General features: G+C 60.3%; 1 protein-coding gene across 1 annotated transcript; it reads right to left on the reverse strand.

Annotated features, from left to right (window-relative positions):
• Positions 1-270: 270 nt before the first annotated feature.
• LOC117653288 (G-protein coupled receptor 52) lies at positions 271-25435 on the reverse strand. The gene is made up of 4 exons (XM_034398871.1): positions 24979-25435; positions 15213-15298; positions 8111-8447; positions 271-5528 (listed from the first exon to the last, which is right to left on the reverse strand). Exons 3-4 carry the CDS (start codon positions 8253-8255, stop codon positions 4690-4692), a joined length of 984 nt encoding a protein of 327 aa, XP_034254762.1. The 5' UTR covers positions 8256-8447; positions 15213-15298; positions 24979-25435; the 3' UTR covers positions 271-4689.
• Between the last annotated feature and the right edge of the window lie 701 nt (positions 25436-26136).

The raw sequence follows: 26136 nt of genomic DNA on the forward strand, positions 1-26136 counted from the left end.
AGTTTCCTGGGCTGTCGGTGCTTCCGGGACGTCGTCGTCGTCGTCATCGTCGTCGTCATCGTCGTGGTCCTGGACAGGGCCCCGGAACTCGGCCGGACGGCGGTGGAGACAGCCCCGCGGCGATAGGCGGCGCCATTTCGTTGGGAGGGGGGAGGGGAGGGAGGGGAGGGGAGGGGAGGGGGAGGGGGGAGGGGGGGAGGGAGGGGGGAGGGGGGAGGGAGACATAGAGACAGGCTGGGATCTGGTGGCGAAATGAAGAGACGCGCCACAGTGAATGACCTACATAACGATTTATTCTTTTCAAATGACTATGCCCCTACTTTACACCGTGAAACATAATGCAAGACACGCCAGTAACGTTTTAATAGTATTGTAATCTCAGAAATAGTTTCCACACACATTACAAAAAAATCTATTACAAAACTATCAAACTACACGGTAATTTACGTATAAAATTATTAGCGTGACATGAGCATTTATACACTGATTAGTGTAGCAATTCAATTATCTAAACAAACAATCCGTTTTGCTTTAGGTACGCAATTTTCACTATTCAAACACCCAACGTTTCTTATGAGACACATCTTTCTTTTTATTGAATAATCTGCATTTCATAAAACAGTATCACCCGAAACAACAACAGAGGAGCGGGAACGCCGCAAAGAGATTTGCAAAGCATTCTGGAACAAATGGACTCAACGGTTTCGTGGTTTTTGAACACATAAGTTCGAAGGCATCAACATTTTAAACAGTTTCCAGGACTACAGACGCGGAAGAGACAAGGGGTCTAGAAGCGAAGCCGAAAGATTCCCCGTTAAGTGAAACAGACGATATAAGTAATAAGATGCTCTAGAGATTAAGTACAAAGGGTAGCACCAAGACAGCGTGCGGCACGGCGAGCACAAAAGCAAAACATCACATTTTCTGCTCGACCCAATAGTCGATTCTAAACACACGTCTCCCGAGAATGCCTTGTCTGTATTGTTTTATGTTTTTGTACTCGCCATGAAAGGTTCGATTGCCTCGACACGTTTAAAAAAAAATAAAAACAGAAACATTAGGAAAATTTGACTGTGCTTACGTAAGCACATATAAATCACGCCGAGGTTCGAAGGACAACGTTGACTGATAGACAGTCCAACAGCAGACTTATTTTTCTACAGTAACAAGAGCGAGATGAGAATTTCAGAAAAAAATATCTAAAACACTTAAGAAGAAAAAAGCAACGAGAGAAAGGAATGTTAGAAAAGGAAAGAACATGAGGTATAGTCGGAGTGGCTCAGTGTGTCGACGACGGCCCTGACTGTTTCCCATCACGTCCAGAATAAATGATACGATCCGTGCTCAGAGACATTGCACTTCGCTCCTTCAATTGTTATCTACGTAACTAACAAGTCTTAACAAACATATAAAAATAAACTTTCAAGTACTTATGACATTAAATGAAATAATTCTTCCAGTACGATTTCAAAAACGTCATGGGTGGACTACAAAATCCTGAAATAAGTATCCGGAAATTTCAACCAAATCGGAAACAACAATCAATTAATAGCATCATCACCTTATTTTTTTAAAAAGAGAGCTGTGAACAAAACAGCAAGGAATGTACTTAGCCTCTGAAGCTCTCATTTCTCTCTGTTAGTGGAAAAAGCTTGTCTACCGACACTGCTTTCGGGTCACTCAGGACGAATGTGCATGGGAAAGAAACAAGTCACCCTCCACTGTTGACAAAGTCTTCGCCGTGAAAACGGCGAAAACTTGATCTTCGCGCGCTCAAATACTGGCTCAGAAGTGACTTTTTTGGACTATTTTTCTTTCCTAGCTGACTGCACGTGTGGCTCGCCGAAAGAGGCGATCCGGTGCTTTCTCACCACACTCACCCAAATGGCACTGGAATGATTGTCGGAAATACAAACTTCTTTTTCTCTAACAGTGCGGCAAACACGGTTCAAAAAAGCGCACGTCGTGGAACGAAGGCGGAAAGAAGCAGACGAAAATGGTTGTGCCACGGGCGTCACTACACTGTCTACGGGACGAGCGGCAACCTCTACACGCCATATCGCATCCACGGCTGCACAACTCCCTCCTTCGGATCGTGGACGGTTCAACAAACTCCAGCAAACCGAAATCTAGAAATAAAGCGATTAAAGTTTTTGCCATGTCACAGATAATCTCTCATTGCGCAGTGTGGGGGAACTTCCACGGTGTGTCAACAGCTTTTTGTTTTTCCAAACAACAGTTGCGCAGAGGTGTCAGTAAACGGGGAACTGATGGAACTTCCGCGAAGATGCCACAGCGAAATTCAGTCAGACGATCCCACTATGTTTCGAATGGCTCAGGTCTGGATTCGGTCACAGAGGGACAGTGCCAGGGAACAAGTTTTAAATTCTGAATAGTCGTCGCTACCATCATGATTGTCTGTATAGCAAATATTACATAAGACGAAACATGTTAAAATTTTCAAAACTAGTAATAAAAACATGGAAAATCCGTGAAGCACCTGAGTGCACATGCAAGTTTAGACGATTTGAAAATGTATAAAAAAGTTAAGAAATGAGAGATGACTTAATCGTATTCAGATCTTCTGTACAGGTACTTCACAGCTTCCTACTCGTTTTTTTCAAGCGAACCCATGATCACACGAAATCTATATGCAACAATGAATAATCTTATCCTAATCACATAGAAACGCCTCGGGTACAAATTGCATTGCGCAAACCGAAGTAAGCAAGGAATCAACTGCGACATTTTATTAAAATAATAGTGAGTTTGCTCGACATGAAGTCTTGCGTATCTTTTCGTTTGAGGTGGGTAACTTTGTTAGTCGGCCGGCCCCGCGGAACCAACGCGAGGAGTCTGAAGGGCGCGAGGATAGAGAGAGATTATAGTTACACTGTACTTTGCGCAAACGGGGAACGCATTAATTAACCTGAGCAAAATTCGAAACTTTTTACGGGACATTTCTAAAGGACTCCAAGACACAAACGAACACACCCTCACACACACACACACACACACACACACACACACACACACACACACACACACACACACACACCCTCTCTCACAGACGCGCATTCAGAATGAAGTAGGATGGAATAATAATTAGCACAGAACACAAGACTCATCTCTCCCCACTCTGTCTGTCCGTCTCACTCTCCTTCATTCATTCATTCTCTCTCTCTCTCTCTCTCTCTCTCTCTCGAACACAAGCACACGCAAAACGAACCTACACAAATTGCTTCCACACAAGATGCTCACATAATACAATGGAATTTTACACACACATAATATGTGTGAATGCGAGATAAGTTGGTTTGAATTTAGAAGGTAAAAACCATTTGCGAACCTCCGCTCAGATCGCAGTTGCAAGATGCACAGTGTTGTCGCTCAAGAAGCAAGTCTGCCCCCACAGGGGGCGTAGGTTCTCGCACAAGTAGTGCAGATTCGTCTTGACATTCACACCGTGTGTTTGAATGCAGTCGCACAGCCAGGGTCCATTTCTACGCATTGCTTTCCTTTGGAGTCTTCGTGGGGACAAGAACTTACAGCTAAAAACATTGAACAACACGAATTTAGAATCGACAATTTGAAAACAACGAAGCCTGCCGACTGGGGCTGCGGAGGCCAGTGTTTTGAAGCTCGAACCTACCAAATCGTTCTTAGACTAACAACAAAACTCTTTACCAATAGAGTGCATTAAGGACGAGTACATTATTAAAAAACATGGGTGCTGCGAATGACGAACATAGCCTCTACGACGCGGTCGTCCCGGCGCGAAACTGACCCGAGTGATCCAGAGTGACTTAGAGCGAAAAACCTTGCCGAAAATGGATGATTCTGTTTCTAGATTAGCCGGGCGTCGACGCGACGCTCGGCCGCTACAACGACACGGAGACTACGCTGCGGCAGCAGAGAAAATGGAAACTAGATTGTAAAACCGAGATCACGGGCCACTTTCGCACCGGGGCTCTGCGGTGGCGCGGCGGGCCAGGGGCTGCGTCCCTACACCAGCAGCGGGTCTCCCCACTCACACACTATCACACACTCCTGCGCGCCCGCACGCACACACTGCTACATCAAGCTTGACTTTTTTCCACTTTCAATGCCACCTTTTCCTCGCGCAGGCTATTTCCATCCGTGAATCTTTCTCTCTGATAAGCAAGCTAGTCGCTATTCGATTGCTTCCACACTCTCATGCACACACACGCACCCACAGTCCGCCCGGGCCGCGCCGCGCTGTGCGCTATGCTCGTGACTGGCAGCACGCTTTGGCCGTTCCGTTTCCGGTTCCGGTGGCAGTCGTCACAACTCGTGCAGGATGAGGGCCTTGGCGTCCTCCTCCCCGCGCGCCCGGCGGCCGTAGCGCGACCGGGCCCCCCACGACGGCCCCCACGGCGCCCAGGAGCCGGCCCACGCCCAGGACCGTCGTGGGGCAGGCAGTGTGAGGTGTGAAGTCAGCCGGGCCTCTGGGGCCCCTTCCCCCTGGGCTTGGCCAAAGGCCTGGCCGTCGTCGGCGCCCGCCGTGGCCGCGGCCTTCTTGGAGGCCTTCTTGGAGGCCTTCTTGGAGGCCTTCTTGGAGGCCGTCACGGCCGAGGCGAAGCGGGCATCGTGAGGGCCGTCGCATCGGAGGCCGAAGCGGGCCTCGGCAGGGCCGTCAGGGTCGTCGGGGACCCCAGAGGGCTGCTCCTAGTCGTCCATGTCCATGCCCATGAGCTCGGCCTGCAGGCGCGCCTTGTTGCCGCGACAGCACACCGTCAGGCAGAAGAAGCGCACCAGCAGCCGGAAGTCCGGGCTGAGCGACAGCAGGATGATGCCCTTCCAGAAGGAGTTGAGCACGCCCAGCCACACCAGCCCAAAGTGCAGGAAGGGCACCTGCAGCCGCGTGGCCGTGAAGTGCTCCCAGAGGCGCACGCCGATGTAGGGCGTCCACGACAGCCAGAACACGATGATGAGCACGAAGGACATGATGTGCGTCGGGTTGGCGAGCGCTTCCGCCAGCGCCGTCGCGTACTCCTTGTCGTGGATGGGCACGCCGCTGCGCAGCCGCTTGTACATGGCGAAGATGTAGCTGTACGTGTAGATGATGGTCATGAGGCTGGGGCCCAGCACCAGGATGGCCAGGGTCGCCGAGTACGCCCACATGTCGCCCCAGTTGAGCATGCAGACGTAGGCGTCCGGGTCGAAGATGGGTGGGTTGAAGCCCAGCAGCGGCGGGCAGCACAGCATGGACATGGAGATCCATGTGAACACCATCCAGCACTGGCATCGCGTCCGAGTCTGGATCGTCTCATAGCGCAGCGGCTTGCGGATGGCCAGGTACCGGTCCACCGCCATCCACATGAAGGTGAACACCGAGATGTTCCACAGCGTCACCTCCAGGTAGCCGACCGCGCGGCAAACCGCGTCGCCGTACACCCATGACTGCACCACGGACGGGTACACGGACAGGGGCACGATGAGCACGCCCACCAGCAGGTCCGCCACGGCCAGCGACAGCAGGTAGATGTTGATCACGTCTCGGGACCCTGCGGACACAGACAGGACAGGTTAGCAGCAGCAGCAAAACCAACAACAACAACAACAACAACAACAAACAACAACAACAACAACAACAACAATACAGAGAACGTGGTTCCTGATGCTGTATCGAACCCATTAGGTTCCGTCGATTCCCTCCGTAGGGCTTCCCACTGACACGGTGATACAGACGGTCTGACGGGAAGACAGACAGACAGACAGACAGACGGACAGACAGACAGACAGACAGACAGACAGACAGACAGACAGACAGACAGACAGACAGACAGACAGACAGACAGACAGACAGACAGGCAGACAGGCAGACAGACAGACAGACAGACAGACAGACAGACAGACAGACAGACAGACAGACGGGCGCCCCAAAGAGGGGGCATACGTATTATTGAGGAGTCGTGCATCGACGTGAACCCCTCGGCCTGGATCCGGTGGGGGATCCCGGATCGTTATGCGCCTCTGTCCGTCTCTGCCGCACTCATCGCAGGGCTGTCTCTCTCTCTCTGTCGCACTCACTAATTTATTCAGCCAGCGCGCCGAGCCGGCCGCGCCAGCGCCACAGTGCCACACATCGGGCAATGGCAGGTAGGCCGGCCGTCTATCAGCGTACAACACGCGCGGGCCGCCCCGGCGTAGCCAGGCGTGGCCAGGCGTGGCCCAGCCAGCGGGCCGATTAACTTCATCGCTCTGTCTCTCTCGCACTCAGGGACCGTCACCGTTCCGTGAGGGGTGCAAAAGAGACAGAGCGATGTACGCTTTTGTACATTTTGTGAATCCTCGATGAATGTTTACGCGGACGAACGAAGAGTCGTCGTGAATTTGCAAGGGTCGCCCTTCGGCAACATTTTCATCCAGATACTGGAACTTCCAGTTTCCGGTTCGTTCATAGATTTATTTTTACAGTGTCATCGGAATCAGTCCGCTGGCTCCGTGGCTCCGTGGCTCCGTGGCTCCGTGGCCCTGGCGCCGTGGCCGTGGCAGTGGCACCCCTTTCCCCGGAAAGGCGCCACGCGCGGCGTATCGCGGCGCCGCCACAAAAGACGTGTGAATGCGAATGGGCGATGAAGGCGGAGATACGGCGACCGTGACGTCAGCAGCCCTTTCCTTTGCTTTCCTTTCTGTTTTTTTTTTCATTCCCGTTCCTTTTTCATTTCCTTTCCTTTCTCATTTTCCTTTCCTTTCTCATCTCCTTTCATTTTTCATTTCCTGTCCTTTTTCATTTCCTTTCCTTTTTCTTTCCCTTTCCTTTTTCATTTCTTCTCCAGTTTTCACTTTCCTTTCCTTTTCTTTTCGCACCGGCCGCGGGTGGGGATTGAACCCATGGAAACGTATCCGGCTGCTTCGGCCGGGCCTCGGCCGGCGAATGGCCGCTCTTGGAGCCGATTCGGCTCCAATTACCAAAGGCCGCCGCCGCCATGACTGCAGCCCCTCTGCGACCAGGCCACCGGCGGCGGCCTCTTGGGGGGCCACTTCGGCGGCCTATGATCGCCAGATGGCCGCTAGATGGCCGCTAGATGGCCGCTAGATGGCCGCTAGATGGCCGCTAGATGGCCGCTAGATGGCCGCTAGATGGCCGCTAGATGGCCGCTAGATGGCCGCTAGATGGCGCTGCAGGCCAAATGGGCATTTTTCTCGGGGCAGTTAGTTGCTGCCGGGTAATACTGCAGTGTGCTGCACGCCGGCCTGGCACCGCGCCGCCTGCTGCAGACTGATTCCGAGAGTCGTTGTCGTCGCTCTGTCTCTCTCGCACTCACGGGGCGTCCCGTCCGGGGTGCGAGAGAGACGGCGATGACAACGACGACTCTAGGAATCAGTCCACTGGCACTGCACTATCGGATCGCGGGGGTGGGCCTGGCCACGCCAATGGGCCAAACACTGCTAGACATCGAGGCGGCCGGGGGGCGTGGGGACACTGTCAGAAATGATAATGGCCGATTTTTCGATTTTTTTTTTCTTTTCTCCAGAAATATTGATTGCGGGAAACGAGAAACTTGGGGCCGTCGGGCCGTACAGGCTGTGCCCTGGCCTCCAGGGGCCCTAGGGGATGGGCAGCCATGGCAGTTCCGGAAGGGAAAAATAAGTCGAGCTAATTTAGTACCGGCCTGAGGAAGTCGTGGCCTAATCACACGCACGAATAAACGATATTCATGAAAGCACGTACACATTTTATGAATCAACGCCCCGGCCTTTTCTGTTTTGTTGTTGCTTTTTGTTTTGTTTCGGTGTTGCCGGTGGCGCTGCGGTGCGGTCGGCGCGGCGCGCTGGCCGGGCGGCTTGCAGTGGCGTGACGGGCAGCCGTCCCGCTCGGCGGTCTGCCCGCTTGCTTTGGAGGCCGCAAAATAGTTATCGCTGGAAAGGGGGTGGGGGAGGGGGTGCGGCGCGCGCCGAGCTTACAATAATAGCAATCCCCCTCCATCATTCATGCCACCATTTACATTCCCGCGGCGGCCGGCGGGCGCTGAAGCAGGCTGAAGTTGAAGTGAGTAATAATGCAGACAGCCAACCGAACGACACCCCCCCCCCTCCCCCCGTGGAGGATTGAATTAGTTGCAGGCTTCGCTGCTTCGCTCACCTCGGGCGTTGAGGAACGTAGCGATAATGAGCACGTTGGAGATGATGATGGTCACGCCCACACCGAAGATGAAGACCGCTTGCGTTAGAGCCTCCAGGGTGACGGAGAGAGGCGCAGGGGGTCCCGAGGGGCCAAAGGGGCGCATCACCGCATGGGGGTCAGTAGGGACCCACCCCGGCCCCACCTCGCCCCGCCCCCACCACGCCTCCGCCTCCTGCTGCCCTCTGTCCCCGCGCTCCTCCGCGCCTCCAAGGCCGCCCCGCCCCAGGACCCCGGCCCCGGACCCGGCCCCGACTGCAGCTCCATGTCAGAGGGCCATGGGGCCCATCACGGCGACCTGCAACAGAGAGAGACAGGACCATCAGGAAGAGGAACAACACTGGAAGCCGAGGAGCGAGCGCCTGCCGACGGTAGGATAGGCAACCATCAGCGCGCCGACACGCCGGCTGTCCCGGTTGCCTATCCTCGACTCGGCGGGCGCCCCATGGGTTCAAAGTCCGACCGGTACCGATGCACTGTGGGCCAGAGGACCAGTGGCGGCGGCCAAAACACTACGCGTTTTGAGCTCCAGAGTCGCTAAACAAGACTCGAACCGAACATGTGACCCCACCGATGGATTCCTCAGAACAATCCATGGGGTCACACGCTCATTAAGCGGAGCTCAAAACGCGTCAGAGATTTTGACCACCTGCACTGGTCTTGCGACTGCGCCGCGCGAGCGCCCGCCGAGTCCGGGGTAGGCAACCTCCAGCGCGCCGCCACGTCTGCTGTCCTGGTTGCCTACTCTCGAGTCGGCGGGCGCTCCGTGGGTTCAAAGTCCGACGGACACAGCAGGAAACGAATCATCGCTCTGTCTCTCTCGCACCGTTACGGTTCGCCTTACGAGTGCGAGAGAGGACAGAGCGACAGAAAGCAGTGTTCGGCCTCGGCCTGCCTTGGCCTAGGCCGCCGCAGGGCCGCAGGGCCGCTGGGCCAAACCGCCAGATGAAGAGGGCCTTTACGACCGGAGAGAGACAAATAAAACCCTGGACTCGGCTCAGCGCGCAGTTTGGCACCCCGGCCCTCTGCGCCTACGCCTCCCCCCCGCCCTCGCTGCGCGCCGCCACGCCCCGGCCAGGCGCCGCCAGCCCCCACAAAACCCCCACAAAGCCCAACCCCAAGCTCGAGTGCGACCCGCCTGGCCGGGCCTGGCTATGGCCCGCAGACTGATTCCGAATGGCGTCGCTCCGTCTCTCTCGCACCCACGGGAGCGTCCCGCCGGATGTGAGAGAGACAGAGCGAGCCTGCAGGGCCTGGCAGGGCGGCCGTGTGCGCTGCCGGCGCCACTCTTTTGTTCCTTACGCAGTGCGGACGCAGTGCAGCGGGCAAAGTCATCGCCTCCCTTTTCTGTGGCCGTGCCAGGGCTGGCGGTGGCAGGGCAGCCTGATGCCGAGCAGCGAGCGCGGTCGCTCTGTCTCTCTCGCTGCCCAAGGGGACGCCCATGAGTGCGACAGAGGCACAGCGATGAAGGCGCAGTTCGGAATCAGCCTTAGAGATAAGAAAAGTGACCTGTTTGCTGAACCGGCGTAACCCGCCAAGAAATTCAGGTCTCTAGACATCAGTCAACGGTGATAGGTATGCAAGCTTTAACCATAGAATGTGGCATTAAATGTGGAAACGTCAGCCGTGGCGGCCTGCTGGCTGGCTCTCTCGCGCTCTGCGGGGCCTCCCGTGTAGGTGCGAGAGAGACAGTCCGACGGGACCTCCCCCTGACTCTAAGGCTTGGAGTCAGCCGGCTGGGCGGGCTGGCGGGGGCCTCGGCTCTGCCTCGGCTGCCCCACTGCTCCGCGCGCCGCCACCCCCAAGTCACTTTCTCCCCCACCCCCCGCGGCCCCCCGCGGCCCGCCTGCCAGTGCCGGAGCAGAGGTCAAGAGAAGCGCGAGGTCTCCGGAGAAAGGAAAGGGGCGAAGCAGCGAAGGCGGGGCGGAGGGAGTGGAGCGCGAAGAGCGAGTCGAGTCGGACCGGCCGCCTGGCCTGCGCCGCCTGGCCTGCGCCGCCTGGCCTGCGTCCCAGTGCTCCAGCACCCAGCACGGCCCGTCGCCGTCGGCCCGACACCGCGCTCCACCCACGCCAAGGACGCAGACACGCGCACACACACACACACACACACCACACACACACGCACACGCACACACACACACACACACACACGCACACGCACGGCAAATCAAAGCCTCCAGGCCATACTCCGTCACAGAGCCTCTCCTTGTTTGGGGTGGACCGCCACACCGCCACACCGCCAGTCCGGTGGAGCCCATTCATAATGACGGCCTCCATCGACCCGCCTCGTGCACCGCCACCGCCACCGCCACGCCGCCCCGTTCACGTTCAGGGGCTTCCGGGGCCGCCGGCCGCCAGTGTGGTGGCCGCGACGTCACCGCGGCGGCGATGAAACGCACTGCAGACACACGGGACGCCTCGTGAGTGCGAGAGAGACGGAACGACTCTCGGCCTGCAGGCCTCTCATTGTGGCGGGTGTGGGGCACACACTGTTGGTCCACGTGGACGGCGTCGACGGCGAGGGGGGTGGGTCGGTGCACCTGCTGGCAGCGCGCCACTGTGATGTGTCGCCGCCATTCCCCGCAGACTGATTCCGAGAGTCGTCCTCGTCGCTCTGTCTCTCTCGCACTCATGGCGCGTTCCACCGCTGAGGCGAGAGAGAGACAGAGTGAGTGACGACGACGGCGACTCTCGGAACCGGCCTGCAGGCCGGCACCGTTGGCAACACTGTTGTCACTCGGCGGCGCGAGACGCACACTACACTACAAGCAGCCCGGAGCGGCCGCGCTGTGCGGCCAGGTCGGCCAGGTTGGCAACACTGCCGCAGCCACCCTCGCGTACTGAACTGGCCCGAACCGGTTGGCAAGCGTGGCTGCGGTAAAGAGCGTCGCGACGTCATCCTAATCGTTCGATGCGACAGAGCAGAGGCGGCTCCGGGAAGGGGCGAAAGACCGGCGGAGGCAGCCAAAATCAAAGACGCGTTTGGAACTCCAGACTCGCTAAGTGGGACTCGAAACGAACCGACTCGCGCCCCACCAATGGATTGCTCTCCGAACGAGGAATCCATTGGTGGGGTCACACGTTTGGTTTGAGTCCCATTCAGCGACTCTGGACCGCAAAACGCGTCTAGAATTTTTGCCACCTCCACTGGTCTTCTGGCCCACTGTGCGGCGCCTCCCTGGCGGTGCGGCTCTGCGGTCATGAAGCCTCATTGCAAATTGAACAGCCCGTTTCCGTTTCCGGACGGCGCAGCGCGGTGCAGCGCAGCCGTGCTGCCTGCCTGCCCTGCCAGTGCGGCCGCCATTGACGGACAGACGGGGCTGGCTGGCTGGCAGGCTGGCAGCACTGTCGCGATGGCACGGCGATGGCGTCACAACGAACACAACGGTCGGGCATGACGGCCTGCAGACCGATTCCGAGAGTCGTTTTCGCCGCTCTGTCTCTGTCGCACTCATGGCGCGTCCCGTATAGGTGCGAGAGAGACGGAGCGACGAAAACGACCCTCGGAATCGGACTGCTGACGGCTGTTGGCGCCAACACTTTTCGACTCGGCTCAGCGGACTTGGCCGCGCTTCCTCGACGGCCACGCGCCGCGCTAACGGCCTCTGCCTGCCTCTGCCGCGCCGCCGCGGTGTTTTCGTCGCTCTGTCTCTCTCGCGCCCCTTCGGGACGCCCGTCAGGGCGAGAGAGAGAGGGACGAGCAGCCCTCTGCCTTGTCTCTGCCATGCCTCTGACAACGCGGCAAGCGGAGGCAAGCGGAGGGAGAGAGAGGACAAAAGGGCGTCGTTTGGAATCAGTCGGCAGTAGATTGATTCCGACGATCGATTTTATCGCCCTGTGTCTCTCTTGCACTCATGGGGCGTCCCGTAAAGGTGCGAAAGAGACACAGCGAGGAAAACGACCCGGAATCAGCCTTGCAGTAGATGGATTCCGAAAGTCGTTTTCGTCGCTCTGCCTCTCTCGCACTCATAGGTTCGAGAGAGACAGTCCGGCAACCAGTCTGCCGGCCCATTCGGCCAGTGTGCTGGCGGGCAAGATAAGGCGCAGCGCGCAGGGAGGACGGAGGGGATGAAAAATGTGTCGGCGACTGGAGAATCCCTTTCGATTGGACTTGGCGTGACGTCGTGAGGCGTGACGCTGCCTGCCGTCCTTGTTCTCGGCCTTGGCGGCCACGGCGGCCTTGGCCTCGCCGCGGCGTGCGGAGCGGTGCGGAGAGAGATGGGGCGATGAGGCGCCCCGAGGGGCCAAGCGGGGCGGGCCGGGGCGGGGCGGGGCGGGGCGAGGAAGCGGAGGCGGCCGAAGGGCTGATTGACGCGGCCCAGCAGCACACTGATTCCGAGAGTCCTTCTCGTCGCTCCGTCTCTCTCGCAAGGGGCGTCGCCTAGAGGTGCGAGAGAGACGGAGCGGCGAAAGCGTCTCTCGGAATCCGTCTGCAGGCAGCGCGCCGAGGCGTAGGCAGACGGAACGAGTGCCGTTTAGTCCTTCAGCCCTGCGTGCCGCCGCCGCCCTCGCCTTCGCTCGGGCCGCTGAGGGGCGTGAGGGCGTGGAGATGGGGGGGGGGAGGGGGCGTTTGACGGCCTGACCAAGTTTGCTGAAGGCAGCAGCTCATCAATCATAGCCCGCGGCCTGGCCGGCCCTGCATCTATTAGCCCCCGGTAATCACGCCTCCGCGCGCATCGTCGTGGGTTCGAATACCGCCGTCGGTTCACGGTTTCCGTTTGCGCTTTTTCTGCAGGGAATGAAATGTCCGCCGCTCCGTGGCGGTAAAGGCTGTTGTTCCGGCCACTCGCGGCCAGCGAGACGGCCTTGAGGGCGAAGGGTGGGCAGGCGGCGAGCGCGGCAAGCGCAGCGGGGAGCCATAGATAAGGCCGCGGAGCCACGCCCCGCCACGCCCCGCCACGCCCGGCCACACCCCACGCGGGATTCCCCGGCTACGCCCTGCTTTAGCCATGTGTGTGCCGAGTGGGCGAGACTAATTGGCTCAGCTTGACCGGGGCGGGGCGTGGCGGGGCGTGGCGGGGCGCGGCGGGGCGTGGCGGGGCGTGGCGGGGCGTGGCAGGGCGGTGGGGCGCGGCGGGGCGTGGCGGGGCGTGGCGGGGCGTGGCAGGGCGGTGGGGCGCGGCGGGGCGGGGTGCGGCGACGCTTCCCAAAGCGCGCCCGCGGCCATACGCAGCCCGCCCACGCCCGCGGCAGACCGTCAAGACGCACAGCGGCCTCTGCATTTCGCATACGGCGCGCTGCCGCCACTGCCACACTGCGATGATTGATGGCGGACGAGGGCCGCGACTTGCTCACGCTCCGACGCCGCGGCTGAATGGACCCCCTTCCCATCCGACTCGCAGTGTGGGGCGAGGCCGCAAGCCCGGCCGCCAGCAGACCGATTCCGAGAGTCGTTTTCGTCGCTCTGTCTCTCTCGCACTCACGGGGCCTCCCGGAAAGGTGCGAGAGAGACAGAGCGACGGCAGCGTGTTCGACGGGCGCGTTCTTCACGGTGTCGCGGTGGACGTGGTCGCGCGGGAGTCACGCCAATCCCATGGGGCTGGCGGACCGATCCCTCGACACGACTGTTACCAGACTCCCAGAGAAAGTCGTTTGCGCCCCTGACCGTGACCTTGCTGCAGGCGCGGATTTGTGGGAGGAGAAAATAGGGGTCCCAGGTGATTTTATTTTTTATAAAATTTTATAAAGGTTCTTATAAACATTTATAAATGTTTATTAACTTTTAATTAAAATGTACAAATTTGTATTAAAATTTATAAGGGACCCTGTATAAACCTTTATAAAACCCTGTATTAACTTTTATAAAACCCTTTATAAAACTTTATACACACCTGTATAAAACTTAATACATGACCAATCGCTTCATTCAACCATATACAGATTGCATATCGCTGTATATAATTATATACAGTCATGTATAAGATTTAATAAAGGTGTTTATAAAATTTTATAAAGATCTTTATAAAATGTTATGAAATTTTATACGAATGCCCTTATAAAAGCTTACTTTATCATATTAAACTCCAATAAATTTTTATAAGGACCTTTATTAAATTTAATAAAAAATAAAATCACCTGGGGATTACCCCTAACCTTGACCCCCTCCCATCCCCCCTTACTGGTTACGCCGCAGGGGCGCCGGAAGTGGGGTGCAGGGTGGGCAGGCTGCCCCCCCTGGAATTTGGCAGGGGGGGCATCGCCCCCCCTGGACTTTGGTGGGAAGCTGCGAAAATCGAGCCTAGGGTCAGTTGGAGCAATTATAAGGACACGGGGTAAAAAATGGGACAGCTCATTCAAGGGGTACCCGACTCAAGATAATCATTGCGCGTCTAGTTGGTAACCAGTGAAATAATCAACATCATCCAATGAAATGACAATCATACTTGCGGGGATTCAATCACTTTTGACAAGTTTTGCGAGACCACTGCTCCAACTATCAGCGGTCAAAGCCTTCCCGAGGCGGGGCATGAAAGAGTAGGGTCTTTAGGATAGTAAGGCGTCGAGGGAGGCCTTTGACCGCAACTAAATTGGATGCAGTGACCGCTCAAAGTCAGCAAAAACGATGATTTTCTGAAATTCTTTCACTTTTTGACCATTTTTGCGAGACCACTGCTCCCAAACTATCAGCGGTCAAAGCCTTCCCGAGGCGGGGCATGAAAGAGTAGGGTCTTTAGAATAGTAAGGCGTCGAGGGAGGCCTTTGACCGCAACTAAATTGGATGCAGTGACCGCTCAAAGTCAGCAAAAACGATGATTTTCTGAAATTCATTCACTTTTTGACCATTTTTGCGAGACCACTGCTCCTAAACTATCAGCGGTCAAAGCCTTCCCGAGGCGGTGCATGAAAGAGTAGGGTCTTTTTAAGCACCTTTTTTGGTGGGGGAGGGGAGTAATTAGGAACGTAGGATTTAAAATTGTTTGCCCCCCTGAGGAAATACACTTCCGGCGCCCCTGTTACGCCGCCCGGAAGGTAGGCAACAACCGCTCCTGTTCTTAGGGCACTTGCTTTACCCCCTGTTGGAGGGAATTCCTGGCTCCGCCCCTGCATGCCAGACCATACTCACTGTCTTGAAGCCTGAGCTGCAGGCGGGACGTCCCCTTGTCTTCTGCTGCTGGGGCCTTCCCCCGCCAGGGCAAGGACGACGGCACCCTGCAACAGACACAGTTATTTAGCCGTTTTCCAACTAGTTCGGTGTGTTTGGACTGTCGCGATGTAACGAAGCCACGATCTTCGTGCGTCCCTTCCCACGCACGCACACACACACATGCACACGCACACACGCACACAGTGTGCGTGTACACACACACACACACACACGCACACACACACACACAATCAAAGTCTGGGCGGTCGTGTTGGCCGAGAGCACACAGGTGGGATGGGCCACGGGCCTTCTCGCGTGTCGGCCGGGCTGGCAGTGTAGCAGTGTAGCGGCGGTAAGCACCACAGGGATAACGTAGTGCTTCGGCAAGGGAAGGGGAAAGGGAGTGGGGGTGGGGGTCGCGTTGTGTTCTTTCCAATGGGCTTCGATGCTGCATGGTGCGGGGCTGGCTGGCCGCTGGCCTGGCCGCACCGTCATTGGGATGGCCCGATTGCGGTGCCCGTGCCAGGGCGGCCGGGAAGGCCGGCCAGCGACGCGCTCGAACGGCAGCGAGGCATGGCGGTAATGATGCGAACGCGACGCCGGCGACGCAGACCACCCGCACCGACACGCACGCACGCCGAACCTCGCCGCCGACGCGGACACAGACACTCGCCGCCGGCCCTCGCCGGCGACCCTCACCGCCGACCTTCACGGCCGACCCTCACCGCCGACCCTCACCGCCGACCCTCACCGCCGACCCTCACCGCCGACCCACACCGCCGACCCTCACCGCCGACCCACACCGCCGACCCTCACCGCCGACCCTCACCGCCGACCCACACCGCCGACCCACACCGCCGACCCTCACCGCAGACCCACACCGCCGACCCTCGCCGCAGACCCACCGCGCGCGCCGTTGGCACCCTGCCAGTCCCCGCGCGCCCCTTCAGCCTCGCTTCAGCCCCACACCACCGGCCTGCCGCCTATCTCCATGCAGATACCACTGACTCATGAAAACACACTCTTTACTTGTCGTAATTGGCGAGGCGCCCTGTAAGCCCGGCCGCCCCTGCCGCCTGCAGCCCCTACTTTCCTGCAGGCGACATGGCGTGCGCGCGGCGTATCACGGCGGCCGAAGCCTAGCCAGCCCCCCTCCCCTCCCCCTCCCCTCCCCCTCCCCACGTCCCCCACCCCCGCGCGCGGCGCAAGCTGTGTGGGATCGGAGACACGGCAAGGGGCCGACGGGGACATGAAAAATGAGGCGACCCGGCGGGCCGGTCCCAGCCCAGCCCAGCGGGCTGATTCCGAGAGTCGTTTTCGTCGCTCTGTCTCTCTCGCACTCGCGGAGCGCTCCGTGTGCGTGCGAGAGAGACAAGCGACTCGCGGAGTCAGCCTGCAGCCCAGGCCTGAGGCCGAGGCCACCGGGGTGCCGCCGCGGCGCTGCCACGAGGGCAGTGCTGGTGATCCCCGGGCCGTGAGCGCGCCGCTGGAGGCGCTGGAGGCTCTGGAGAGGGGCTGCCGCCGCCCCGGGCCGCCACGGGCCGCCAGGGGCTGCCTGGGTCGTCACGGCACGGCGCGGCCACGGCGTCGCGGAGGCCGGAGCGCTGAAACTCAGGCAGCAGCGCGGCAACTCGCCCCGAAGTTTGCCAACTTGATAAAAGAATCCGGTTTTCTGGTCCTTTTTGGGCGGAATAATTACAGGCGTCCCGGTTCGTTAGGTGGAGCAAACAGGGCGGGCGTGGAGGATGCGGGGCCGGGAAACGCCCGGAAATGCCTTTCCGCTCCGTGTTTCCGGGGTTGGGGGGGGGGGGGGGGGGGCCACGCCGAGGCTACGCCACTGTACCCGCCCCGGCGGCCGAGACGTCCCCGACAAGGCCACCGGCATCGCGTGCCTTCTCAAAAATTTAGCGCGACTTGAAGGAGAAGCCTTCCATGGAGAAGCCTGGCGTGAGACATTATTCAGCAGGGCGGCCGTCTTGGCGGCCTTCTTGGCGTTCTGCGGCCCCGACGGCCAATGGGCCGGGCGGGCCGAACGGGGCCGGGGGATGATGGCTCGATGGACGGGCTGACGACGGCCCGATGGCGCGACGGGTCTATCCGACCCCGTCCGACCCCACCCGGCGAGTCCGCGGGGGATAGGTAACGTACTCACCAATCAGGGATCACCGACGTTCATTTCCATAATCTATGGAATCTATGGACGGGGTCGTCGATGGCCACCGCCAGGCCGGCGGCCGGTGCGATGATGAGTGACTGGCTGCCCGCCGGGCCGTCCCGGTCGATCGGCATCGGCTCCACACCGGCCGAGCCGTCGGCCGTCGGTCCGTGTTTTTCGGGGGCAACGGACGTTCCCGGTCCCTGGAACGGCTGCCTGCCTGCCTGCCTGGCCGCCCGGCCGCTCGCTGGGTCGATGCTCCACGCGTGGACAGAGCGCTCCGCGTCGCGAAAATGACAAGCCTTTACGACCAGCAAACGGAGGACCAAAGGACTTGAAGGACCGCCGGGGCAGTTTGTCCCGCCGCGCTCCGGGAAAGGTGCGTTCACCTTGGTGTCCGGCAGGCTGACTTTGAAAGGGCCCCCCTCGCTCTCCCTCGTGCCACGCGGGACTACGCGGGACCACGCGGGACTACGCGGGTCGCCCCGAGTGCGAGCGAGATAGATTTTCCTCTGGGAACCGCCCTGGCGGGTGCGCAGCGCATGGTGTGCTCGGCCGACGGGGCGGGGCCGCCGGGGGTAGCTCTGGGAAGCTCGGATTCAAACGCGGCTCCCTCACGCGTGCTGGAGAGCGATTCCAAACATGTCTTCGTCCCTCTGTCTCTCTCTCACTCACGAGACTTCCGTAGGTGCGAGAAAGTAAGAGCGAAGGAACGCTGTTCGTGGAGGGTTCGTGTCGAGCCTCGCGGCCCCCTCGCGTTGGGAGACACGCACGGGGAGTAAACCAGTGGCGCGGCGAAGTCGGTCCGTCATTCCCCCTTGTCCGCACACCACAGCGTTATTGGCAGATGTCGTCGTTGAAAGAATCAAAAGTGAGCCACACTGGTTTAAGATTCACTCAAAAAATTGGACCTTTCAATAAAAGACATTAGCGCTGCTTAGTGCCTTGACACGCTGAACGGGTGGGCGAGGCCGATGGGCTTGGAGGGTCGGAGGACTGGAGGGTCGAAGGGCTGGAGGGTCGAAGGGCTGAAGGGTCGAAAGGCTGAAGGGTCGAAAGGCAGGCCGGAACGGCGAAGGATCACGAGCGACGCTCCAGCAGCATGACGCGGCAAGGTCGCCGAGAAGGCCGCGAAGGACGACGTGAACGCGTCAGATGGGAATTAATCCATCGCGCGACGCGGAGCCGCAAATCTCGCCGTTCCATGATGATGTCACCACCAAAGGCGTCCCGTCACGCCGTCCCCCCCCCCTCTTCCCCTCCGCAGGGCCGCCTCTGGACCCGCCACTGCCGCCCGATTGTCTGGCGTATTACCACGCCGCCGAGGCGGGGCGCTTTGCGCTGCAGCGCGGCGAGCATTGTGTGCCGCGGTGCCGCCTGCAGCGCCCCACCGCCACACCGCCACACCGCCACACCGCCCCGCAGCCTCCCTCCAGTGCGCCAGCCGCGCCAGCCTGCATGTGACGTCGCCGATGACGTCATCGTGGACTATTTCTGGAGTCAGATCGAAGAGCGAGCGAGGGAGAGAGAGGGACAGAGAGAGAGAGAGAGCGAGAGCGGGAACGAACCGGGGACCCAGCAGCGTGGGGGCCTGCAGGAGTCCGGAGCCACGCTGGAGAGGGGGTTGAGGGGTAGCCCGGACCGCCCGTTCACCACCGCGCACCACACCCCACGATGCTGCACCGGCCTGCGTGTGTGTGTGTGTGAGTGACAGAGTCGTGCTCGCACACTGTCCGCGCGAGGGTGCTTTGATGTTGTTGGCGTTTTTGCACTCGTGTGTGTGTTTATGACACTGACGTGGCCGGACGTGGACGCAAGGAGTGCGCCGACGAGATAGGCGAGATGGACTGGCGCTCGCCGTCCCGGCCGTCCAGCCCGGCCGGGCCGCCCCACGGATCCATTCATAAAAGGCGAGGATGGACCCGGACGCCAGGGCCAGGCGCGGCCAGGGCGCGCGGGGTGTGTAATGGAATGCGATTGTCATGTAGCAGCCGGGGGAATCGGGGCGACGGGGCGACACGCTGCCAGTGGGCTGCCTCCGAAAAACGAGTGCCTCGGTCTCTCTGTCTCCCTCGCACTCGTGAGGCGACACGGTGCGAGAGAGACAGAGAGACTCTCGGAACCAGCCCACGGCGAATGAGGCGGGGAGATGAGACGGGCGGGCGGACCGGCAGGCAGATTGGGGGGAAGGGGCGGCAGGGGGAGGGGGAGGGGGGTAATCAGGACGGCCGCGGGGCAGGGAGAGGGGGGCAGAGCGGGGTGGGGAGCAGACTGAGCGAGCCACGATCAATGCAGTGGTGGGGGGCGGCCGGGGGTGGGCGCGGTGGGGGCGGACACAGTGCACAGAGAGGTGTACCAAGAAGCGGAAGGGGGGCTGCCACCCCCGCACCCCCAAGCCGGCCAACCCCCTCCCCCCCTCCCCAGAGAGGCCCCCCTGGAGCGACCCCCCGACCCCGCGGGTGGCTCGCTTCACCGTGGCTGGGGTCGGGAGGTTCTGGAGGTTGAGGACGTTTGGGCGAAGGGAGAAAGAGAGGGCTGATGCCCTTAAAGGGATGCTACGTCAGGGACCGTGTCCCCGCGATGCTGACAAAATGGAATTGTTTTTGGTACGGTGGGTCTCTTTTATGAATGGGGGGTACGCTGCACCGTTTTGACCGGCACGCCCCCCTCCCAAAAAAAAAGAAAAAACAAGAAAAACATTTTATTTTTATTTTTTCACCAGCTGATGCCGCGACCAAGAGAGGAGCACAGTAGTTATCTTTCCGCGATCTTTTGCCTGCTCCTACAGTGGCAATAAAGAGTGGCTCTTTGCCTACCTTTCAGGCGGCTATCTAAGAGCCAGAGGCGGGGTCAATTGTCCTCCCCCCCCCCCTGGATCCGCGCCTGGCGGGGCATGCCCTGCTGGGTGGTGCTCCTGGTGCGCCACACCGTACACGGGGCTCTGCTGTCCGAAAGAATGCGGCTTTTGTTTGGCCGAAACAAGATCTCCCGGCAGGACAAGGGAGGCAGCCAGAGGCAGCAGGGTAGCGGGGGCTGTTTGCGGCGGGAGAGGAATTTGGTCGTGTGACCGGGAGGGGGTGGGGGTGGGGATAAAGTTTCCCCGTTCGTGTTTGGAATCAAAAGCGGAAGAATACGTCGGTGACAGTTGGGGCGGTCGGGCGTCCCGGCCAGTCGCCTCAAGAGTGTTTCCGCGCCGTTTTCGCCAACGCGTCTCCAAGGCGTCGTCCGGAAAACCTCTGACTGACGTAGTAGTTACTGTCCGCAGCCTGATGGCAAAAATGCTCTAATGTAGGCAGAAAAGAGGCTAAAGACGTTGGTGTGGAGCAGTGAGGTGTATGGCGGCGTGCAAATATTACGTCATCACTTTTGGGGGAGGGGGTTCGGCCTCGGTTTTGCCACAAGAGGGCAAAGATTTCCACGATGCACCAGTGTTGAGAGGGTTGCCTGCCTCAGCCTGCCCACTAGGAAATATCCGGGCTTTAATCTCGAACAGTTGCCTAGTAGGCAAGGCAGTATGAGACATAGTCCACACCGACGAGTTTGTCGTCTGTTTTGCCGACTCCCCTTCCCGCACTGCCTGACGGCCTCCTTGACGCGGACCGAGAGCGGCCGGCCACGCGGCTGACTGCAGTCCGATTCCGCACTTTGTCGCCCCGTCTCTCTCACTCCCCCACGGCACGCTCCATGAGTGCGAGAGAGACAGAGCGACGAGTGCGGGCAGCGGAATCGGACCGAGGCCCGCCGCCGCCGTGCCGCCCTGCCATTGGGCCCCCTCGGCTCGTCACCACCTGTTACCCACGTGTCTATCGGCACTGCCGTGCCTGCCCTGCCCCGCTGCAAGCGCCAGGTACACCGCCCGACGAAACTCACGCGCCTGTCACAAAACCGAAAAGTACCCAAAAACATTCACCGCAAAAGGGCTTACAAATAAAATTTGCTCACATTATCCTACTCAATATCCTTTTCGGTGCGTTGGCCAACTTGACGTATCGCGGATCCTTTTTGATCCGTCGCCGTCCCTGCTGTGCTCATGGCACGGCAAGGGTTACTGCCCCGCACCGGAGGATGCAGCGGGTGAAAAGGTTGAGGGCAGTGGCTCGTCTCGAGTAGCGAGGGGGTGGGGGTGGGGCTGCACTGTCAAACCTAACGTGGAGGGCTCCGTTCGGGTAAAGAAGTGCCGTGCTGCGGTCACAGTGATATTCCACTTGCACTGTCCACTGTCCAAATTTTACAATAAACTTAAAACTTCATTTTTTTTTCAAAAATTGCAAAATTGTCGGAAAAGTTAAAAACGAAAAAGACGTATATAGGTAAATTGTACAATAACTACTACAACGATCCCTTTAATCGCAAAAAAAATGGGCTAAGAAAAAGTTTATAATAGCCAAATTATTGCACCTCAGGGTGCGATGAACCGTGGGAATGGCAAACTCAGTTTTACCGCGAAAATTTGTTGTGAGTAGCAGTATTGCTCCAGTGCACTAACTTTGACCGCGTCACCAAACGCGGAGTTGGTTGTCCGCACACGGAAACGTGGTCGTTCGCGGCAATGGCCCCACTTGGGGATACGGGGTCAACTCCCTCGGAGTACGAATAAAACGCGGAGCCATTGGACGCGGTCGAATCGTCAGAAACTTGACGACATCACGGCGTGCTGCGCGGCGTTCCCCACGGCTGCAGACTGGTTCCGATCCGAGAGCCGTTTTCGTCGCTCGATCTTTCGTGGGCTTGTGGATCGTCCTGTATCGGTGCGAGAGAGACTGAGCCACGAAAACAACTCCTGGAGTCAGTCTACGGGTCGGACAGTGAGCCGTGGGCAGTGGGCTAGAAGACCTGGTGGAGCCGGTCAAAATCCCGACGCGTTTTGAGCTCCAGAGTCGCTGAATGGGACTCGAACTGACCGTGTGACCCCATCGATGCATTGCTGTCGGGACGAGGACGAGGAGTCCATTGATGGGGTCACACGATTGGTTCGACTCTGGGGCTCAAAACGCGTCTAGAGTTTCGGCCGCCGGCGCCGGCCTTCTGGCCCACTGTGCGCCGGCAGGGCGGGCAGCGTCCGGGGGGGCCGTGGACGTGCCGCGCCACAATAGGATTATGCCCGGCCAGGATTAGAGGGAGGTCGTCAGCGCGACGGGGCGACGGGGCGACGCGACGCGGCGACGCGGCCAGGCGTAAGGATGTGGGCCCCGGCAGCCCCGGCAGCCCCGGCCACCGCAGCGGGCCGGGCACTGTCTCTCTCGCTCCCCCACGGGATGCCCCACATGTCCCGTGAGTGCGAGAGAGACAGAGAGCCGCGGCGGCAGCACGCACCGTAGAGTCCGAGCGCGTTAAGTTTGACGAGAGCGCCGTGCGGGTAGGCCATGTCCAGCGCGGCGCGGCGCCGCTGTGGAGCGGGTCATCACAGGCGCTCCGCTGGCTTGACTAGGTCTACGCGCGTCGCGCGCCTGGGCAGGCTGCGATGGCTGCGTTGCGGGTCGCGTGCTGCACGGCCCGGCCGCCGCCACCACGCTGCCGTATCCCCCTCCCCTCTTCCCGCGGGCGACCCCCCCCCCCTTCCCGCTCTCATGGAAATAATGACAACAATAAATTTCATTTCCAGCCACAGCGCGACCGTCGTCGCCGCGCGCGGCCGCGGTGCAGATTTATGCCCGCGATGGTGTCGCCGGGATTCGGACGGGATTGGCCGCGCGGCGCGGCGCGGCAACCACGCGGCACACAGTGGGCCAGAAGACCGGCGGCGGCAGTCAAAACCCCGGACACGTTTTGAGCTCCAGAGTCGCTGAATGGGACTCTAACTGAACGTGTGACTCCACCAATGGATTGCTCCCCGAATGAGGAATCCACTGGTGAGCTTGTTCGGTTCGAGTCCTGTTCAGCGCCTCTGGAGCTCAAAACGCGTCTGAGTTCTGGCTTCCTCCTTCGGCCTTACTGACACCGTCTCGTGACGAGCAGCGCTGGCCGCGCTGAGGCGCGCGTCGTTCCGCGTTTCCGCTTCGGCCGGCGTTCCTTTGATTCGAGATGCGATCGACCGCGATCGACCGACAAGGCGGGGCGGCCGGGCCCCTGGGGCGGGGCGGGCGCGGGGCGGGGCGGGGCGGGGCGGGGCGGGGCGGGGCGGGGCGGGGCGGGGCGGGGCGGGGCGGCGGCGCGGCGGCCCGCTGCCCGCTGCGCCGTGCCGGTGTCGTCCACTAATGGCGTGATATCCAATACAGTCCTCTGCAAACACTGCGGCGGTCAAGGCGGAACAAAAATCTAATAGGCGGATCGGGCATCGGCCGTCCCAGCGCCCCGTGTTGTGTGTGCGTTCGTGTCACCCTGGCAGGCGCGGATCCAGAGGGAGAGAGGGGTGGTAAGAAACAGGCCGCCTGGAAGGTAGGCAACCAGCACTGCTTTGCCTCTTTAGGGGCAAAGCATTGCGTTACTCCACTCAGGGAAATCCTGGATCCGCGGCTGTCCTGTCCCTTTGTCCCCAGCGTGCAGCGGCGTGCAGGCTCTGGGCTGGGAACCGGCTCAGAGCGCAGCGCACGGTGCTTGGCAAGTTTGCAACTTGGAAATGCTGATGGCACACTCGACACTCGAGCCACACCATGCCTTTCAGTCCTGCCACATAATTGGGCAAAACTTCTCACTGTGCACCAGTGTTGAAAGGGCTGACCTCATCTTTGGCAACTTCTCGATAGCGAAGCCAAGATATAATCGTACAGTATAGGCAGGCCTTGAGGCAGGCTGAGGTTGGCAACCCTTTGGTGCATAGAGGGAGTTTCCGCCTACTCTTGTGCATTATGTCATTGTGCGTAATGTCATTAAATTTCATTCATTTTTAACAGTGTGGCGGCACTGATGTTCCTGCAGTTGGCTGTCCAAACTTTGGACAACTTTAACCGTATGACCTATAATTTTCTTTAGACGGCACCACTGGTCCAAAGGCGCCGCTCCGCGCTCGGCCTGTCCATGGCCTGGCCCGGGCAGGGCACAGCCTGCAGTCCAGCGGCCGGGCCCGCTCACGGCCCAGGTGTGGCTGTCCTGGATGAAGAAGGCCTTCCTGGCGACCAGGGCGTCCCGGTGTGCTGCCGGCCCCAGGTGCACCAGGTGGTGGTGGCCTGGCAGCCGATTCGGGAGAGGCGTTGCGTCGCTCTGTCTCTGTCGCACTCATGGAGCTCTGCAAAGGGTGCGAGAGAGACAAGCCGCTCCATCGTTCCATTGCCTCTGCGTGGGGAGGGTGGCGGCGGGGCGGGCAGGGCGCGGGTGCTTCGGAATCACGTGGCCTCACGTGGCCTGCCCCTCGAGGGGCCCTCGTCCCCCGTGGCTTGCTTCACGACCTGGCGAGCACGCGCGTGCCGCGGCCGCGTGGAATCCCCGCCCCGCCTTCCACGCCCGCCCCGGCCCGGCGTCTCGTAACCACAACGCGTGGCCTGGCCGGTGGCCTGTCCGCGAGGCACGAGGCTAGCGCTGGCCATTGCTGCTGGCCTATTGATTGTTATGTTGCGGCCCACACGTGAGGCGTCCCTGTGGCTACCGCGTCGCGCGGCGGCGACGCACTCACACACATCCGCGTACACACCAACACACTCACACACACTCACGTACCAGCTCGCAGAGGGCGCCGTGCTGGCCGTGCTGGCCGTGCCGCGTCTGTGATGCGTCCGTGAGGCCTTCAAGGTGGTGCTGGCCGCGGAGCCTGGCGGCGGCGAGCCGCGCCAGGTTGCTGCTTCGGACACACCGTGCCGTGCCTCGCCGCACCGTGCCGTGCCGTGCCGTGCCGTGCGCCTCGCCGGTCACGGGTCCGCCTCCCTCGTCACATAGTCACCACACTGTGACTCGCGCGGCCGCGTGCAGCGCGTGCATCCAGTCGGCTGGCCGGCGGGCGGGACGGCCGGAGTGCTGGCGGCTCGGCTTCCCTGTCACTGACTGGCCGCACTGGCCGCGCTCCCAGGACGCTGCAGCACACCACCAGCCAGGCAGTCCCTGCACCGCCTGTACGCAGCCCCGCACAGCCCGACGAGGCCCTCGCAACGCTCAGACGATCAGGACCGCTCGCCTGGGAGCTTCGTGGCCGACTGGGGGGGACAGCCAAGCGGACTCTGTGGCACGGACTGAGCTGCTAGGCACTCCGCCCGCCCCGCCCCCGCCTCGCCCCCGCCCCGCCCTGGCCCGCGCCACCCCGCCGCTACCCCTGCCGCGCTGCCGCCTGCCCTGCCCAGGACGTGGTTTGGCGGCGGGGCCGGAGCCTTGCCGGAGCGGTGGCGGCAGTGGCGGCGCGAAAGGGGGGGAGGGCGCCAGGGCCGCCAGGGCCGCCAGGGCCGCGGACGGGCGGGCCAGGGCTGCAGGCAGCAGGCTGGTGGGTGGCGGGCACAGCATGGGACAGAGGCAGGGGCAGGTCAGAGAGACCGGCGGGGCGGGGCGGGGCGGGGCGGGGCGGGGCGGGGCGGGGCGGGGCGGGGCGGCGGGGCGAGTTAAAGAGGAAAAGAAGCGGCGTCCCTTCCCTTTTGTTTGCAATCACCGGCCTCATGCACTATTGCATCGGCCGCAAGGGACCGGGTGTCCGGAACGCCGGGCGGCGCGGCGCGGCGCGGCCAGCCGCAGGGCCATCATGGCGCGGGGCGGCGCCGCGCCGGCATCGAGGGTGCAGGCAGCGAGCCACACTGCGGCCAGGAGTCGTTTTCGTCGCTCTGTCTCTCTCGCACTCGTGGGGCGTCCAGTAAGGGTGCGAGAGAGACAGAGCGACGGCCGCCGCTGCAGCACTGC

Source organism: Thrips palmi, unplaced genomic scaffold (assembly GCF_012932325.1).
Source record: "Thrips palmi isolate BJ-2018 unplaced genomic scaffold, TpBJ-2018v1 HiC_scaffold_8, whole genome shotgun sequence".
NCBI lineage: Eukaryota > Metazoa > Arthropoda > Insecta > Thysanoptera > Thripidae > Thrips > Thrips palmi.

Excerpts from the sequence above, each read along its gene's own strand:
- LOC117653288 (XM_034398871.1), bottom strand. The coding sequence starts at position 8,255 with ATGCGCCCCTTTGGCCCCTCGGGACCCCCTGCGCCTCTCTCCGTCACC. Across the intron at positions 5,529-8,110 it reads TACGTTCCTCAACGCCCGAG|GGTCCCGAGACGTGATCAAC; the intron begins GTGAGCGAAGCA and ends CTGTGTCCGCAG.